The 15,882-nt window shown below is 43.0% G+C and overlaps 1 protein-coding gene across 1 annotated transcript in view; it reads left to right on the forward strand.

The window, feature by feature from the left end:
- The first annotated feature begins 2,036 nt into the window (after positions 1-2,036).
- The window catches only part of DMRT1 (doublesex and mab-3 related transcription factor 1), a 64,101-nt gene continuing 50,255 nt past the window's right edge, over positions 2,037-15,882 (forward strand). Inside the window, exons 1-2 of the mRNA XM_066340064.1 lie at positions 2,037-2,342; positions 5,241-5,424. Of these exons, the coding sequence (XP_066196161.1) occupies positions 2,058-2,342; positions 5,241-5,424 (469 nt within the window). The 5' untranslated portion in view covers positions 2,037-2,057. The remainder of the gene's footprint in view (positions 2,343-5,240; positions 5,425-15,882) is intronic.

Consider the following 15,882-nt stretch of genomic DNA (forward strand, 5'->3'; position numbering starts at 1 on the left):
CAGGTGACTGCTATTATTTTTCCTTTGTCTGTCTTTGCCTGGTTTATGCACTGTCCTCTTATCTTTTCTCTTTTTCCACCCCTGCTGTAATTTCTGACTTTCTTCTCCTACCTCTGTTGGGTTTTATTTTATTTTGTCTTTTTTGCTCTTTTGATTTAGCCTCCCTTCATCTGTTTTTTAATTTGTGTTTCCATTTGGCTTTAAGATAATTCATAGAGGAGCATCCTGTGTGTGTCCTCCACCATGCACTGAACTTCACAAACTGGATATTCAAGGCTTGTGCCTAGACAAAATTTTTGAAACTGATCAATGCCCATATGACTTGAAAAGATCTCGACTAGTTTCATTCAGGGAGGAATTTTACATTTTGATATACAATGCTAAATATGCCTACATTGTTCACCCCCTTAAATATTAGTGATACTAATATCTACACCCTACATGTAAAGGCAAATCCTAATTTTGTTCCTCTAAACATTGTGTTCATCTTCTCTTGTCTTGTGGGAAAACGTGCAGTTACTGACATCAGAAGTGTCAATCCCAGCAAAGTGATGCAGGGGAGAAGTTTCAGTTTCTGTGAATGATGGCTACACCAAGCCCACAGAGCTTGTGCTCAGCCTTCACTTGCGGACCATCTCACCACCTGGGGCTTAACAGGAGTGTTTGAATGAGGTCTATCTCTGCAGGATGAAAAGTACCATAAATGTCTCCAATGTTGCGCCATAAAGGAGAAAGTTCTTTAAATGTCATTTATTAAAAGCTAATGCAAAACATCAGGCAGCAAGGATCTGGGGGTTTCTTCAAACTAAGACAGGCACTCACTGTTTCCAGCACAGAGGGTCAGTCAGAGCAGAATTAGCTCGGAGTTAGCTGATCACAAAGAGAGAGATGCCTTTCTTGGCTTCTTCTAGCAGAAATAAATTTCTACCTACTGTAACTTACTGCCATCTGATATGCTGAGTCATGAAGCTGGGGTTATAGAAATCTTTATGCAATCTTTATAAATCAGCCTCACATAATACCAGGTGCTTTCTGCTTCATCTCTGTTGAGTCACTCATTTGACAGTTGTCATTCATCTTAGATTGAGATGTAATTTAATAGTTTCATTTCAGCATGAAGATAGCGTCATCTAAAGTTGAGCCCAGAAAGATTTAAAGGTGTAACAGAGGAAATATTAATACTGTAAATAATATCTGTAGAGCTGCATGCGTTTATAAATCACACAGCGCCAAGTTGGAAAGGCGGCCTATGTGAAGAAGAAAAAAGCATCTTCCCTTGTCTTCCCCTGCAGAGTTCAGCCGCTCTGCCACCCACACCAGCTCCAGAGGTGATGGCTATACCAAGTTACTACTCGCCCTTAGAGCTGCCCGAATCACCTGCCCACACAGATATTGATCACGGTGTCTCTATACACATCGAGGGATATGAGTGCGAGGAAACCCGTGAAGGGATGAGGATGCAGACAGCAGCCGAGCTGCGGCACCTTGGGCGTTCAATTGGGGCTTCACACCTCCCATCCCTGGGCCAGGCCGTGCTGGCCGCGTCCCCAAACCTGCCCTGCCCGGGCCAGGGGCCACAGGGCTCAGACACGGCCTCTGCGGACCGACGGCCCTCGCTGTGACAGACCTCAGCCCCGGGGGCACGGCCTGCGCCAGCCGCTGCGGGGCACGCAGGGCGGGCAGAGGCCGCGGAGCCGCCCCCGGCCGGGCTCTGGGCATCGCGGGGAGCCGCGGGCAGCGCCGCCGGGCCGAGCCCCGCGGTCCCTCAGGGCTGCAGGCCGGCCCGGCCCCGCCGCCATCCGAGGGGCACCGGCCGGGCCCGGGCCCGCCTTTCCCGGCCTGGTGGGGGAGGGAGGGGCGCGGAGCGGAGCGTGGCCGCTCCCTCGGGGCAGCGAGGCTTTGGCGGCCGCAGGGACCCCCCGGAGCAGGGGTGGGGGAGGCGCGGCAGGAGGGGCGACGCCCGCCTGGGGCTGCCCGCCAAAACGCGCGGCGTGGCGGGACGGGGCAGAATCGCGCGGACCGCTGCACCGGCTGCCCCCCTCCCTCGTCCTGCCGCGATGCCCAGTGACACCCCGGCCTTCAGCAAGCCCCCGGACGTGGCGGGCCCGGGGGACAAGGCCAGCGGCTTCGGAAAGGCGGCGGCCCCCATGGCGGCCGCCCCGGCGGACAGGGGCGCCGCCGCAGCGGGGAAGAAGCGGCCGCGACTGCCCAAGTGCGCCCGCTGCCGCAACCACGGCTACTCCTCGCCTCTGAAGGGGCACAAGCGCTTCTGCATGTGGCGGGACTGCCAGTGCAACAAGTGCAGCCTGATCGCCGAGCGGCAGCGCGTCATGGCAGCGCAGGTGAGCGGAGCCCGGGCGGGCTGGGCGGTGAGCGGCGCGCTGCCGCCGGCGGGCTCGGCTCCGCGCCCGGCGCCGTCGGGGCACAAGCCACCGCGGGCGGCCGCTTTCCAGCTGGCCTTTAAATTACGAAATTAATAACCTAGCCGACGGCAAACTGCTGATCGAGGATGTTTTGCGATGGTGGTTTCATTCTCGGTGTGAATTGCGTTTCTTGGCGCTGCTGGCTTCAGTTGTGTGCGTTTCTAACTTTTTTAATGTTTGCGGTTTGTTTTTGGTTTTGCGGCGTTGTTCGAAATTTTGTAGGTAGAGGTTTCTTATATAGCTGTGTGGGTGGAACATCCTAAATCTAAATGAGGGCTCAGTGTTCTGAGGCTAAGAAAACAAACGATATCCAGTTCAAGATATGAATAACTTTTTCGATGTTCAGACTAGCTGAAATGTTAATTCTGTCGGTGTAAATATTGGGCTCTATTAACCGCTGTGATCTTTACTTCAACGCTTGTTCCTAGGCAAAGTTTTGGAAGCTGATCAATGCCCGTGTGACTTCAGAAGATCTCCACTGGTTTCATTCAGGGAGGAATTTTATATTTTGATATACAAAGCTAAACTTCACTAAAGGGGGTACTGGGCGTGTGCTGGAGCGGCTTTTGGAATAGCTGAGCGCTGGGAGGGGCGATATATGCCCTCGTTAGCGCAAATGATCCCCTGCCGGCAAATAATTGACAGGTTAGAGCTGCTGATGGGAGGGAAACGGTGATACCAGACCCATCCATCAGTTTGCAGCTGATGTGTGGCTCAGGGCTTCGTGATCCCGCGTAAAATGTGTGTCGGGCTGACAGGTTTTCAAAACGTAAGCAGCCCTGGATTAAATCCTTCCCCGCTTTTTTTTTTTTTTTTTTTTTTTTTTTTTTTAATTTCGTTATTAAGTGCATGTATTTAGGTCCTCAAGGTCCTCAGAACACAATGGCAGTAAGTTTTCGTTCATTTAAACAATACCTCTTTGTTGGTGATATGGCAGTGCCGAAATTTTTGTTATGGCCAAGCAACATGCACTTTCTCTGCCGGGTGTAAACCACGGAAAAATAAACGTGAATCCCTTTGCTGTCTACCTCGGGGAGGGGAGCACGAAGGGCAGTGTTCTCTATGCAAAGTGTCCCCATCGACACAGGCTCTTTTGCTACTCATCTGCTTCTGTCAGGCAGTGGGTACCTCCTGCCAGCAGGCTCTGGTGATGGTCCTCCTGGGGGTATTCTCTTCTCCGCCTAGTATTTGAAAGTAGCTTTGAAAGCCTCCTTAGCTAAACCTTATCAGTGTAGGAGTTACACATTGAAAGTCTGTCTTTCCCCCTCTTGATGTATTTCTACAGTAAGCCCCTTGATGCTGGTGGAATTTTACAGGTCAAGGTTATTGGCTTGTGAAGTCAAAGTTACAGTGGTGTTTGCAAATCTGCACCTTCTATGTGAGATGTTTCTTGCAGCAAGAGCTAATACTAACTCGTGTTAACAGAATTATACATCTGTATTAGGAAATAGTGTGGCTGTTGAACATGAAAATGTAGGGAACTCCTGTCTCAGATACTCAGGAGAATTTCCAGCAAGAAAAGTCCATGATCCCAGTCTAGATCAGATTTCTAAGGTTCAAGTAAAGATGCAAATCAGTCACCTGACAAGTAGCTGTAGCAGTGTCATGTATACTCCCCAGACACATATGGCATGGGTGGAGAGATGTGTTAAATTGATCTACTAGTTCAGATGAGGTAGAAAGAGCTGTCTGTAGGCAGTAAATACAGTTTGTTTGCACCTGTGTCCAGACTGTGTAGTGCCTGTAGGCTTGGCCAGTACCAGCTAGGCTTTGGAACATTGTCAGTATTGGGAAAGAAATGGAGAGCTCCAGCTTCTCCAGACCTGCCCAGCTATCTTTAATGTGAGGTGCTTGCAAGATGGTACCCTACATTTGCCATGCTTCTTCCATAATGGTTCTCTGTATACAGTGAGTACAGTGTGCTGAAATTTCTGTGAAATTTCCAGCAAAGTGCCAGAATGGAACCGAGCAGCAGATTGCAGGTACAAGCCCTGATGAAGAGCTGCTTTATACTGATAAGAGGCACAGCAGAACCCTGCAAGCAGATTAACTTTTTAACCCCACCAGCTGTGTATCAGCAGAGAGGAGGGTAGTGATTATACTTTCTAGAGTGTGCTTGTCCCCAGAGCAGCTGTGCTAGGGGAGTGTAGTCAACTGTAGTCATCTTCCTCCCTAGAGGAAGATGTCTTTGTCACCCACATTTCATAGGCTTGTTCATATGTGCTTGGACACAAAAAGGTGTTGGTTTTTGATAGCTTTAAATACTTCTCTGCCCACTGGCTGGACTGTGTGAAGGGCCTGGAGAGTAAGCCATGTGAGGAGTGGCTGGGGGAGCTGTGTTTGTTTAGCCTGGAGAAAAGGGGACTCAGGATGGACCTTCTACAACTGCCTGAAGGGAGGTTGCAGCCAGGTGAGGGTCAGCCTCTGCTTCCAGGCAGCCAGCAGTGACAGGACGAGAGGAAATGGACTCAGTGATTGACTCCATTTGAGAGCCCTCGAATGGGAGGTTCAGGTTGACATCATGAAGAACAGAAAGAATTGTCAAGTACTGGTTGCAGTACTTCCAGGCTGCACAGGAACATCTCTGGAGGTGTTCAGGAAACAACTATCCCTGGCAGTGCTGTAGTTTAGTTGACACGGTCGCGTTTGGTTGAAAACTGGACGCAGTAGTCTTTCCAACATTAATGATTCTATGATGAGCACTACTCTACAGGATAAAGAGTGAAAAAACAGCTTTGAATCTGAGTTGTTCATTGTTGCCAGTATAAATGGCTCAAAACCACGGAGCATGCCCTATGTCTTGTCTTTTGTTCCTAGGTTGCGCTAAGAAGACAGCAAGCTCAGGAAGAGGAGCTGGGAATCAGCCACCCAGTGCCCCTGCCCAGTGTCCCTGAGACGTTTGTTAAGAAGAATAGTGGTGGCAGCTCTTGCCTCTCTCTGGAAAGCAGCAGCCCAATGCACTCGACAAGCACAGCCATGACAGCAGCTAGTACACCACCAGGTAAAGTGCTGGAGAGCCGTGCTCACGGCTGGGGGTGATGGCAAACACTGCTGTTGACACCTGTTCTCCTCTTTGCACTGACAGGGTTATTGTGGGGAGTCCTCTCCCCAGCAACAGCATTGTGATTTTGGTACAGTTAGCCAAAGGGAAGGATCTAGTATCAGTCTTTAATATTTTATTTTATTATTTTTACTTGAAAATCATAATTTCTTTTACATGGGCTGGTTCTGTAAAAAATTTGATAGGGTGTGTGACTGCAAGTGGAGAATTATGGGAAGCTTTGGTACTTCTCTCCCAAAATATGTACTTCTGCTACAGCCATAGTAAGTGGGTTTTGGCTGAGTGTGTAGCTTCTTCAAAGTATGAGAGTTTTCAGAACTGTATAGAAGCCAAGTACATAGGTAATGTTCTTGACCCCAGCAGCAGAGATCTGCCAATGTTACATGACTTGATGTGGTGGCACATTGGTTCTCTGTGGCATGGTGTGATGAACTATGAAAGAGTGATGTAATCCTTCTCCTTTACTACAACTCGCTGTATTGCGTTTAACCCTTGTAAAATAAACCCCCCAAAAAACCCAATAACAAAACCAGGCAAAGTGTTTATCTGTAAATTCAGTGAAAGCACAGCTAAGCAAAGATGGGATTTGAAGGTGCTAGGCAAGTGAAGGCTCTAGGCAAAATGTTTTTTCCTATGCAAATTGCTTTTTTCTCCTTCCTAACTATTCCTGACAGATACAGTGATTGAACACATACAAGAAAGAAGAAAGGAGCTGGTGTAATAGATTTATTGTGTGTAGACAGAAAAAAGCAAACAAATACAGATAAAAGGAAAAGGAAATTTCATTCTTTTTAGTCATCTATACACATGCCAGTAATACAGGTGAATGTACTTGTCAGATAGAAAGATTATTCTAAAGTTGCCAATGCCTTGCACTAATTAATAAAAGGACAGTGCGTGTGTATGTCTGTCAAATGATACTATTCTGTTTTGCAGGCCATTAAAAGTGTGTCAGATGGATTTGTTGGATCTAGTGCAGACAGGCAGTTTCAGACCATTGTAGAGGAATTTTGTTGGGAAGCTTTTAAAAGAACTGCTTAATAAAGCAATAAATAGCTTTTTATTAGCTTTTTTGTTTTCATTATGTTAGTGTCACCTTTGAATTGATGCAGTTACTCCTTTCATATTTGCATTACTGCATGCTTTGTCTACAGACGTGGAAAAAGCTGGCTGAAGATTAAAGTAGTATATTCAGTAATATATAGAGATTGTGTGTAACTCAGGAGAACAAGAAGATCCTTGCTTATACAGAAAGGCCAAAGAACAAAATCATTTTACTGTTGACAAAACTGTCATAAGCTTTGATCTTAATGTTTTTTAAATGACAGTATTTAATTTATTAATCCCATTTTAATATTGCTAACTAATTGAATTAAATTATGGTCTTTTAATGAAAAACATTGACCAAACAAGGTTAAGGCAACTCACATGCTTGTATAAATACTTAAAAACATAAAAAATGCCTAATTTTAAAGTAATTTGAATTGTTTGACTATTTTTGATGAGAGCAGTCATCTTTCTTACAATAGAATTTGAGCCATTTAAATACATTGTTACTCAAGTATTTTGCTAAATATGTAACTGTTATTATTTGTGTCCAAATAAATAACTGTTTGTGAGTGACAACATCTGAAATGCACTTCATCTCCAGATGAGATTACAGTCAAAAATCAAGACAGGGTCAACCTTGTTCACCAGAAATGGAAGCTTCTGCAAATGAATAGGAAATTAGGTTCACAGTTTTGCTTTTGGGCACCTGAGTAGCAGCAGGAATTTGTGCTTAGCTCAGAGGTGACTACACTGTATAAATGAAGTTACATCCCTAATAATTTTGGTAAGTCATCTGCTGAAAGCACTCATGGGTTTTGACTTGGTACCAGTGCCTGTGTGCTGACTGTGAAGGTGCTCTGCATTTACCCAGACCTGTAGGGCAGCTTTGTCAGGTGTCTGAGTACAGGCTTTGGTGAGGAATATGGCCTAAATATCCTCATGCTTTCCTTTTAGTGTGTAACGCTCTGCTTTTTTCAGCTGAGAAGCTGCCACGTGGCATGAATTCTGGCTTTGGATATTGGGGTTGTTTCAGGACCAGGTACTTGATGGATTCTTGTACTGCTGTTTTATGATTTTATTACAACCCTTAACTGCAAGCACAATGAGAGACCCCGTTGGAGCAAGTGTCAGTGTCTGAGGTTGGTAGTCTGAGGTGCTGATTTTTCAAGAACTTAGAGTAATTATTAAAGCAAGCAGAGAAAGTGAATCCCTTCATGGCTGGGGGAGTCAGCAGCTCCCTGCAAGCCCCAGGGGAAGCAGTTTCTCCTGGGAGTGCAGCGTGTCCTGTATGACTCACATTAGATTGGGCAAGAGGTGATTTTGACAGCGGTAATTCTGTTCCTCCTCTTAAGGTTTTTGGCTTATGAGAGCAGTTCTTCTTTTGGACTCCCATCACATGGAACATTGTTTGCCAGCAGAGGAGTTATGTGTGAAGGAGTCACACAAATCAGACATAGTGCCAGAGAGAGAGTCATTGCTTGCTGTATCCATTTTATTAGCAGATCAGAAATAGTGTGACACCTGGAGACCAGAGGCAGTTTTTTAGATCCCACTGTGACACACTGGTTTTTAAAAGGGAAAAAATGAATTATTGTGGTCATAGCATAGGTATTTGAACATTAACCATGTCAGACATGTTTACTTCGGATGGAGTGTACGTTCCCACTCAAAAACTGGGAATCTGCAGGGTAGTGGGAAGAGACCATGGTCTCAGGGCATTAGTAGAGTGTCTTACAGAGTGAATTTGTTGTTTCTGTGTATTTCCCCTTAAAAAGTTGTAGATTCTTGAAAGAAAAGGCCATTTAATTGTACAGAGCAGCAAAAGTCATTATCCCAGGCATTGGGTTAATTGTTCTTCCTTCTGTTAGGCTAACAGATAGACAGAATTTTGGAGAGATTGTGGTGAAGGATGTAGAATGTGCTTTTCAGACATTCTCACTTTACAGCACCTGTGTTCTTCACTGGCTTGTGTCAATTCAGAGCCTCTGCCATCTTGATATTTAGAAGTCACAGAGGGGGCAGAGAGGGGAGGCAGATGAGGTCACTAAACACCTTAGGATTTACTAAAAAAAACCAAAGCTGCTCACACTGAAGGAAGGAGAATGCATTTCACCTTTGCTTCATTATGTGTCCTCGTCACAGACTAAGGGTCATATTTAGCATTTGGCCAGTGGAGTGGCTGCAAGATACGTCACCAGATGACTGGAAGATGGTGGAAAGCACTCATTCTTTCTGCTGCTCTGCACTGTTGTTGGCCCAGTTTAGAAGTGTCCAATGTAGATGGGATTACTGTGTGATGCAAAATGCCAGCTCCTGGTCCTGTGCTGTGTTGTGGTCATTTCCCTGTTGTCTTTGCAATGATAGCAGTATTCAGTTGCCTTTCTAGTATCACTTGACAAACTTAATTTTCAACAGTTGTGGATAGTAAGCTTGTATTTGTTATTTCCCTTTGTTACATTTGTTATGTTTAACAGAAGTAAAATAGTACTCTTTTTTTAGTAGGCACTGCCTTCACTTTGAAACTCTTTGACCAATAGAAGGGGTTTTTTTTTCTGCTCATCAATACAGACCCTAGTGGGTCAGCAGTAATACAATGCCTAATGTATGATGGTGCTGAGATCCCTTTGAACTTGTAGTGCCCCAGCTGTCTGCAAAAACCCTACCATGCCTTCTTTACTCTTCTTTTACTTTCTTGATCACTGTATTGTGATTTCAAAAATTGATGCCATGATCTTGCAGCTGTTGTGCTGCATAGGTGATCAGTCAAAAAAATTAGGTGTTATAATTGAAAATATCATAAACTGGTTTAAAAAAGGTGAGACAATTTGCTTTTAAAAGAAAGCTCTGGAAAAGTATTTATAGTATAGTGTTGTCAGAATTTCAGTTTCATCAAAAAAAGCCTCGTTTTAGTCAACTGAACATGTGAAAGCTGCTGTGGCTGTGGCGTTTCACTGTGAGAGTGCTTAGAGGTTGAAACAGGTTATCCAGAGAGCTTCTGGAGGCTCCCTTCTTGGGGAGGCTCAGAACTTGCCTGGATGGTGTATAAGCAACATAATTCAGCTCGGAAGCTGGCTCTGGTTTCAGTGAAGTTTGAGCCTGCTGGTATCCAAAGATTCTTTCCAAACTAGACTGTTCTCTGAATCTCTGAAATTTCTACTTGCTTGCTTTGACGTTAAGTCAACATACTTAAGTTTTTAGTTTAAATTTAGCCGACCTCAATACTGATAAGCATTTGCAAGTCTGTGAAAGAAACCTTAACTCTTTTCACCTAGTCACACTTGATGGCAGAGTTTTTTGTTTGTTTGTTTGTTTGTTTGTTTGTTTTTTTAATGAAGAATTAGCTGTGTGGGGATTGACAGGTGGTGGAGAGGATTGATAGTTCGGGTGGCAGCAGCCTCCACAAGGCTGAGCAGTAAGGAGGCAGCTTTAGGTGCTTTGCCTGCCTGTGCTAGGACTGAACATGACAGCTCATGAGATCTTGGTGGGTCTGCGCTGGCCACCAGTCCATCCTCCTGCTCTTTGCTTTTCTCTTGGTCTCCTCACTACTTTCTAAGGGTGATTTTCTCCTGCTGCACCCATGGCTGCTTCTTTGCCAGTTTTAGTTGCTGGCTGCTCCTGACTACCTCCTTCCATTGCTTCCTGGTGCTTTCCCCTGGCTTCTCCCAGAGTCAACAAACCTCTGTTCAAAAGTGAGGAGTGCAGTTAAATATGACCTGTCTTTACTGGATTGTAACAGCTAGCAAAGAGAGAAGTTTTGTGTCCTTCACCTATGAGTAACTAATCCATCACCATCATCATCATGATTATCATCATCTGGTTTTCTTCAGTTCATTGCAGTTAAGATGAGAGAAAAAGAATCACATTTGTGTCTCTTGTAAGAGTTTGGGAGCTGTCTTACCTCTCTTGGACTGACATGATTTCCACAGCACAAGTTAGATTTTGTCCTGGGAAGCAGTTGATGGAAGTGGTCTTCTGCCTGTACAGTAGTTTTCTTAGTTACTAAATCTCTTTCAAGCTGGAATAAGTAAATATTACAGGAGCTTTGAAAAATCTTCCCTTGATTTAGGATAAAATTAATGCTTCGTAGGCTTTTGAAATTCCAGACTGATACAAGTATGCAGTGAACAAAGCCCTCCACAGTGTGGTGGCTGTGGCTCTGTAATTTTCAGTTCCTATCAAAATAAGATGTTTTGCTCAGAGTTGTGTAAAAAGGAGTTGCTTGTGAAGGGAGAAGAGGTGGGCATTTTAGCTTCTCTGCACTGCTTTGGGTTCACTGTTCTTGGGAAAACGGTAGAGGAGTTCTGAGCATCTCATTATAAAAGGACATAGATAAATCTGAAAGGATAGAGGGAAGGGTGACAAAAATGATGTATTGCTTGTAGAAAAGGAGACTAAGGGTGGATATAAACAGTCTATAAATATGTGAGAGGTAATAATATGGAGGAGGGGGAGGGATTATTTACAGTGCTTGAGACAGCATAACAAGGAGCAACGGCTTGAAACTAAAAAAGGCAAAATTAAATTAGACACTAGACACTTTTTTTTTCCTAACTAGTAGTGCAATTAGCAACGGAGTGACCTGCATAAGGACAAGGGGGTAAGTGAAGCATAATCAGGAGAGGTGTTTAAGAGTGTGTTAGATTATGATCTCAAGTGATTAATATGGGGGTAAACTCTGATCAATGTGCAGGTTAAAGTAGGTGACAGAAATCTGCAGCTTTGTCATCTCTTATATGATTCATTGCCTCTAGCCATTGTTTGACTGTGCTAAATAAATCATAATGTTATAGGGTTCTGCATCCCTGATTGGATGTTTCCAGTTAATTCTCCAGTTCTCTTGCAAAGCTTGCACTTTTCCTGCTCCTCTTTTTGAGCAATATTTGTTGTTGCAGCTTTGCATGCATGCGTGTATAGGTGCCTGTGTTTTAACTGAGCTAATGTTTGAAGTGCTGTACTTGTTCATTCAGTGAGGGACTGAGTGGTCAGTAGACTGGTATTTCAGTTGTATTGGTGAAATAAGGTAAAACTAGCAGCAGTTCTCAAAGTGTCTGAATTAAGAAGTTCTATTTTTCTTCTCAGGCTTTCAGTCCTATGTGATGCTTTACTGGAAGTGTAAAAACAAATAGAATTGTAAACAGAATTTGAAAAAAAACTCAAAGAAGATTGCTTTTATTTTTCTGTGCAAGTGGTATTCTGAACCTTGTCTAGGGCTGTCTTCACCAGAGGCAGGTGGTGGGGAGAGGTTTCTGCAATGTGCCAGGGACCAGTCATGACCTACCCCTACTCCCTTTGAGATAGAAAGGCTGCTCAGCCCTGAGATGGAGGTGCTAAGCACAGGAAGCTTAGCAGTTACTTCTGTTCTTCTTTCACAATTTGGAAGAGATTTTTTTTTCCCCCCAAGACGATTTGGAGTAGAATTGGGGGTTTTTAGGGTGGGTCTTTTTTGTTTGTTCGTTTTCCAAAAATACTTCACCATAGGAGCTTTATGTGTTTCCAATATTTGCTGTCCAAGTTTTTTCACATCACATGAGGTTTCCAGACATAAACCTGTGGTTACAGCAAGATGAGCAGTGTTTGCTGTGTGTGGACAGACTTTGCCACGAACAGAGTCTTAGCACCAGATTCTCTTCCCAGCTAAGGTAACAGGGCCAGTCAGCACATCCGATTGTTCTTTGTGCCTTGGGAGCTCTTCCTCTGTAACACGGGCGTTTGCATATCTGCATTCAGATTTAGAGAGTTATCTGTGCCAGATTGTGCTTTCCATTTGTTATTATGAACGCTGAGACAAGGAATGGAGCAGGAGCAGAAAATGTACTAAGAATTTCTAAGAATTTACTATCCGTGGGCACGTTATTCACTATCTGCAGCTAACCTCTTGTTCCTTTCTGTGTCCTTGAAACAGTTGTTAAAACTTCTCTGAATGTGTGGGGCTCTTTGTTTTAAAGAAGAGATACGAGTGAGGAGTGAAGGAGTACTGCATGCTTCCCTAACTGAGCACTGATTTGATTTCTTGCTTCTCCTTTTGTTTCACATGCTTTCTTGAACCTTGAAGACTGCTTTCATTTGCTTAATTTATCAAATAACTTCCTATTTCAGCCTGTTCAACCATTTTCCATTTACAGTAGATTTGTCACGTAATAACATGGGAACTAAAATGCTTCTTTTTTGTAGGAATGCTTTTCTTTTTCATATGCCTCTTCTCATTCCTCTGTTTTATTGAACTTTACTAAACTTTCTTCTGAGTACTTGCTAGTCTTAATCAGGATTGTGAAGAGGTCCTTTACTTAAAAAACAAGCACGGTTCATGCACATCTGTCCTGTGTTTTCTTGAAGACTTTGCAGAGAGAAGTTAAATACTGAGCTTGACTTTCTTTGCAGTGAGATTGGGTGTCTGATTTTTTTTAAAGTTCTTGTCTCCAGTCTTTATTCATACTATTTTATTGCTTACAGAATAAGCCAAATTTGGTTATTTGGATGCCTTTAGTAATGGGCACAAGTGAACCTCAGCAGATTCTAAGCTACAGTATTTCCAGTCATTGTGCATTTCTGTCAGGTATTCATGAACAACATTCATTAGTGATCAACTTGCATTTGCATTGAAGCTGATTTTGTGAGTGCAGATGTTGCACCCATACAACACTGGCAATCATGTACAAAAGTTGCACATATCTGTGTGATTCTTTTTTGCTCACTCAAGCCTGCTGGGTGTCTGCAGTCTTTTTTCACTACTCCTTTTAGTTTTTGCATCACATATTAGGTAAGTGTTAAAAAGCCCTCCTGTTATTCCTAGTTGGTATGTTGTAGAAACTTTTGGGTTTCTGTCATCATAATAGCTTATAACCAAGCATGGGCTCCAGCTAATTCCAATCATCGTCCTACTCCCTTTATTATTTTTTACTGTGAGCCATAGTGATTTTATCCTAGTCATATTTCCTCCAAGGTCTTCTATCTCAGACACTTGTGAAGCTTTCCCTCCCTTCTAATGTTTTCTTTGATCTCTTGTTAATGACTTAAACCCCTTTAGATTTAATCCTCACCAAGTTTCTTTCTCCTCCTCTGAATTTGCTTCTTTGTGCCTGCAGGTGTCTGGGCTGTTTTCCATCACTGTCCAGAAATCTGGGTTTTTTTTCCTAATTTTCTATAATTTTTAAATTCTTCCTCTGTTTTTTAAAAGTTGTGGTTTTGCTTTTGTCTCCATTTCTTACTTTAGTAGCATGTTGGATTTGGTAGCATGAAAACAAAGATTTAACTATTTGTAAATTTCCGTCTCAAATTGGATGTCTCAAGGTGGAAAATAACATGTATACATAGATATGCACACACAGTAGTCGTACTCCCATCTCTTATACTGAGGATTGAAAATGGTCCTTGTTTCTCATGCTCTTAATTTTCTGAAGCACTTATTTTATTGGTCCTGATCCTATTAGCTGTCATACATGCTAATAGCTGCAGAAATGTAAATAATCCTGTTGTCTCAGTATGGACAAGCATATGCTGGAGCATTAAAATAGTACCTACCACCTTCATGGAGGTGAAACCATATTCAAAAATTTTGAATGTATTTTCTTTACCAAAGCCATTCATTTTTTTTTCTGCTAAAGATTTGAATACAGTCACTGTAGCTGTGTTATAATGACCACAAGTGCAAGAAAAGAATGAACAAGCATTGCCCCACAGCTCACATAAAAAGATCAACTTCTCTGCTGTAGTCAGTGACAGAGACATTGAAAGTTGAATTTGCTGCCTTAAATGTCTTATTGAAGGCCTGGAGCTTAAATTAATTGTAGAAATAAAATACTATTTTCTGTAGGTTTTATTTCTACTGCCATATTAGGAGGATTGTTGTTGTTGTTGCACAGTAAATGTTTGCAGCAGATCATTTTTATTGAGTGTACACTAAATGTGAACAAAATGTGCCTTTTCCAGTTCTACTGAAATCAGAGGTGTTTCAGCTTCTGTTACATGGATCTGGGCTGGAGCTCTGTCTGGGACTGAGAAACTTACTATGCCAAGCTGCAATCTTCTGGATGAAATTGCTCTCTCCTTGTTTTTGGGGTGTTTTTGTACAAAGCACGTTTTCTTTTAAAAAATGCAGGTTTGTGTGAAGCTTAAAATCAAGCAAAAATGTTGAAATTTGAAGGGGTTTTTGAATTGTATTAGAAACACACACACAGGGTTAGCAAGAATTTCACCCATTATGGAATAATAACACATGGAAGATAGGAAAAAATGCTCAATAATTTTTTCTGGTTCTTGCTTCAAATAAAGACAAGTAGTATTATAGCTATAGATGGAGATGGTGACATTCCAGTTCCAGGGGAGAGATGCAGCTGTTAAATTATGTTCACACAACATGAATTAACAGGAGTTTATGGGTAAAGATTCTGTCAAGTTGCTAATCTTTTATCATTACAGAATGGTTTGATGAAAGTGACATACGGATGCACTCACACATCCCGTAAAGCATTTAATTTTTGTATCTCCTGGCATCTTGACTAGGAACGTGAACTGACAGGAAATCAGTATTGTATGTGTTACGTGATTTTAAGGAAAATCATCCTATTTGTTCATATGTCTGAGTGGGGAATTTTAACCCAGTAGTGTTTCTGGAGGCATCTCACAGGGACTTGCTCTTTGCTGTAATCATCCCATTGGTATCTTGGAAGTAAATCTGGCATCATCACAAGTTGGTAGGTAATGGAAAGGTGCATGTACTGGCAAGCACTGCAGAAGACTAAAGGAAGGCTTGGTTAGGTGATTGGTCTTATGCAAGCAAAAGCCATTTTAACCTGGAGTAAAAAATTGAGAAGTCCATCCTGAAGAAATACTGTTGCTGCACAGCTGGTGGTGATCCTGGTGGGTACCGTGCTGAATGTTAGTGGTTCCTGGTGAAAGAGGATAAGCAAAAGCTGGCACAGTCTTTCTAGGCAGGGGTGTGTTTGGGGAAGCTGGTGAGATGTGGAGCTGGTGCTAGTGGGACTCCTTCCCTGAGAGCATGGTACATACCAGAAAGTGGGCTCAAAATTAATATTAGAGGGAAGGGTATCACTGAGCTAAAACCAATGGAAGGTTAGGAGAGATGACAAGGGAAGTAGGTCTCTTTCCCTGTTCATACTGATCCCTAGTCTTCTTTTTGTAGCTAGTGGTGGGGTTGTAACCATTGTCTGGACCCACATGCCTGGACTTGAACTTTGAAGAGCTCAGGCAGGAGACAAAGGACCAGAAAACATGTACTGGAGTGAAAGTCATCACCTTATTTTACACTTTAGTGATCCCTTTAGATAACCTTTATTTGATCTCCAGTATGATTGTTCTGATTGTTTATGCCTTTATCAGACTATACCAGCT

Source organism: Sylvia atricapilla, chromosome Z, assembly GCF_009819655.1.
Source record: "Sylvia atricapilla isolate bSylAtr1 chromosome Z, bSylAtr1.pri, whole genome shotgun sequence".
Classification (NCBI taxonomy): Eukaryota; Metazoa; Chordata; class Aves; order Passeriformes; family Sylviidae; genus Sylvia; species Sylvia atricapilla.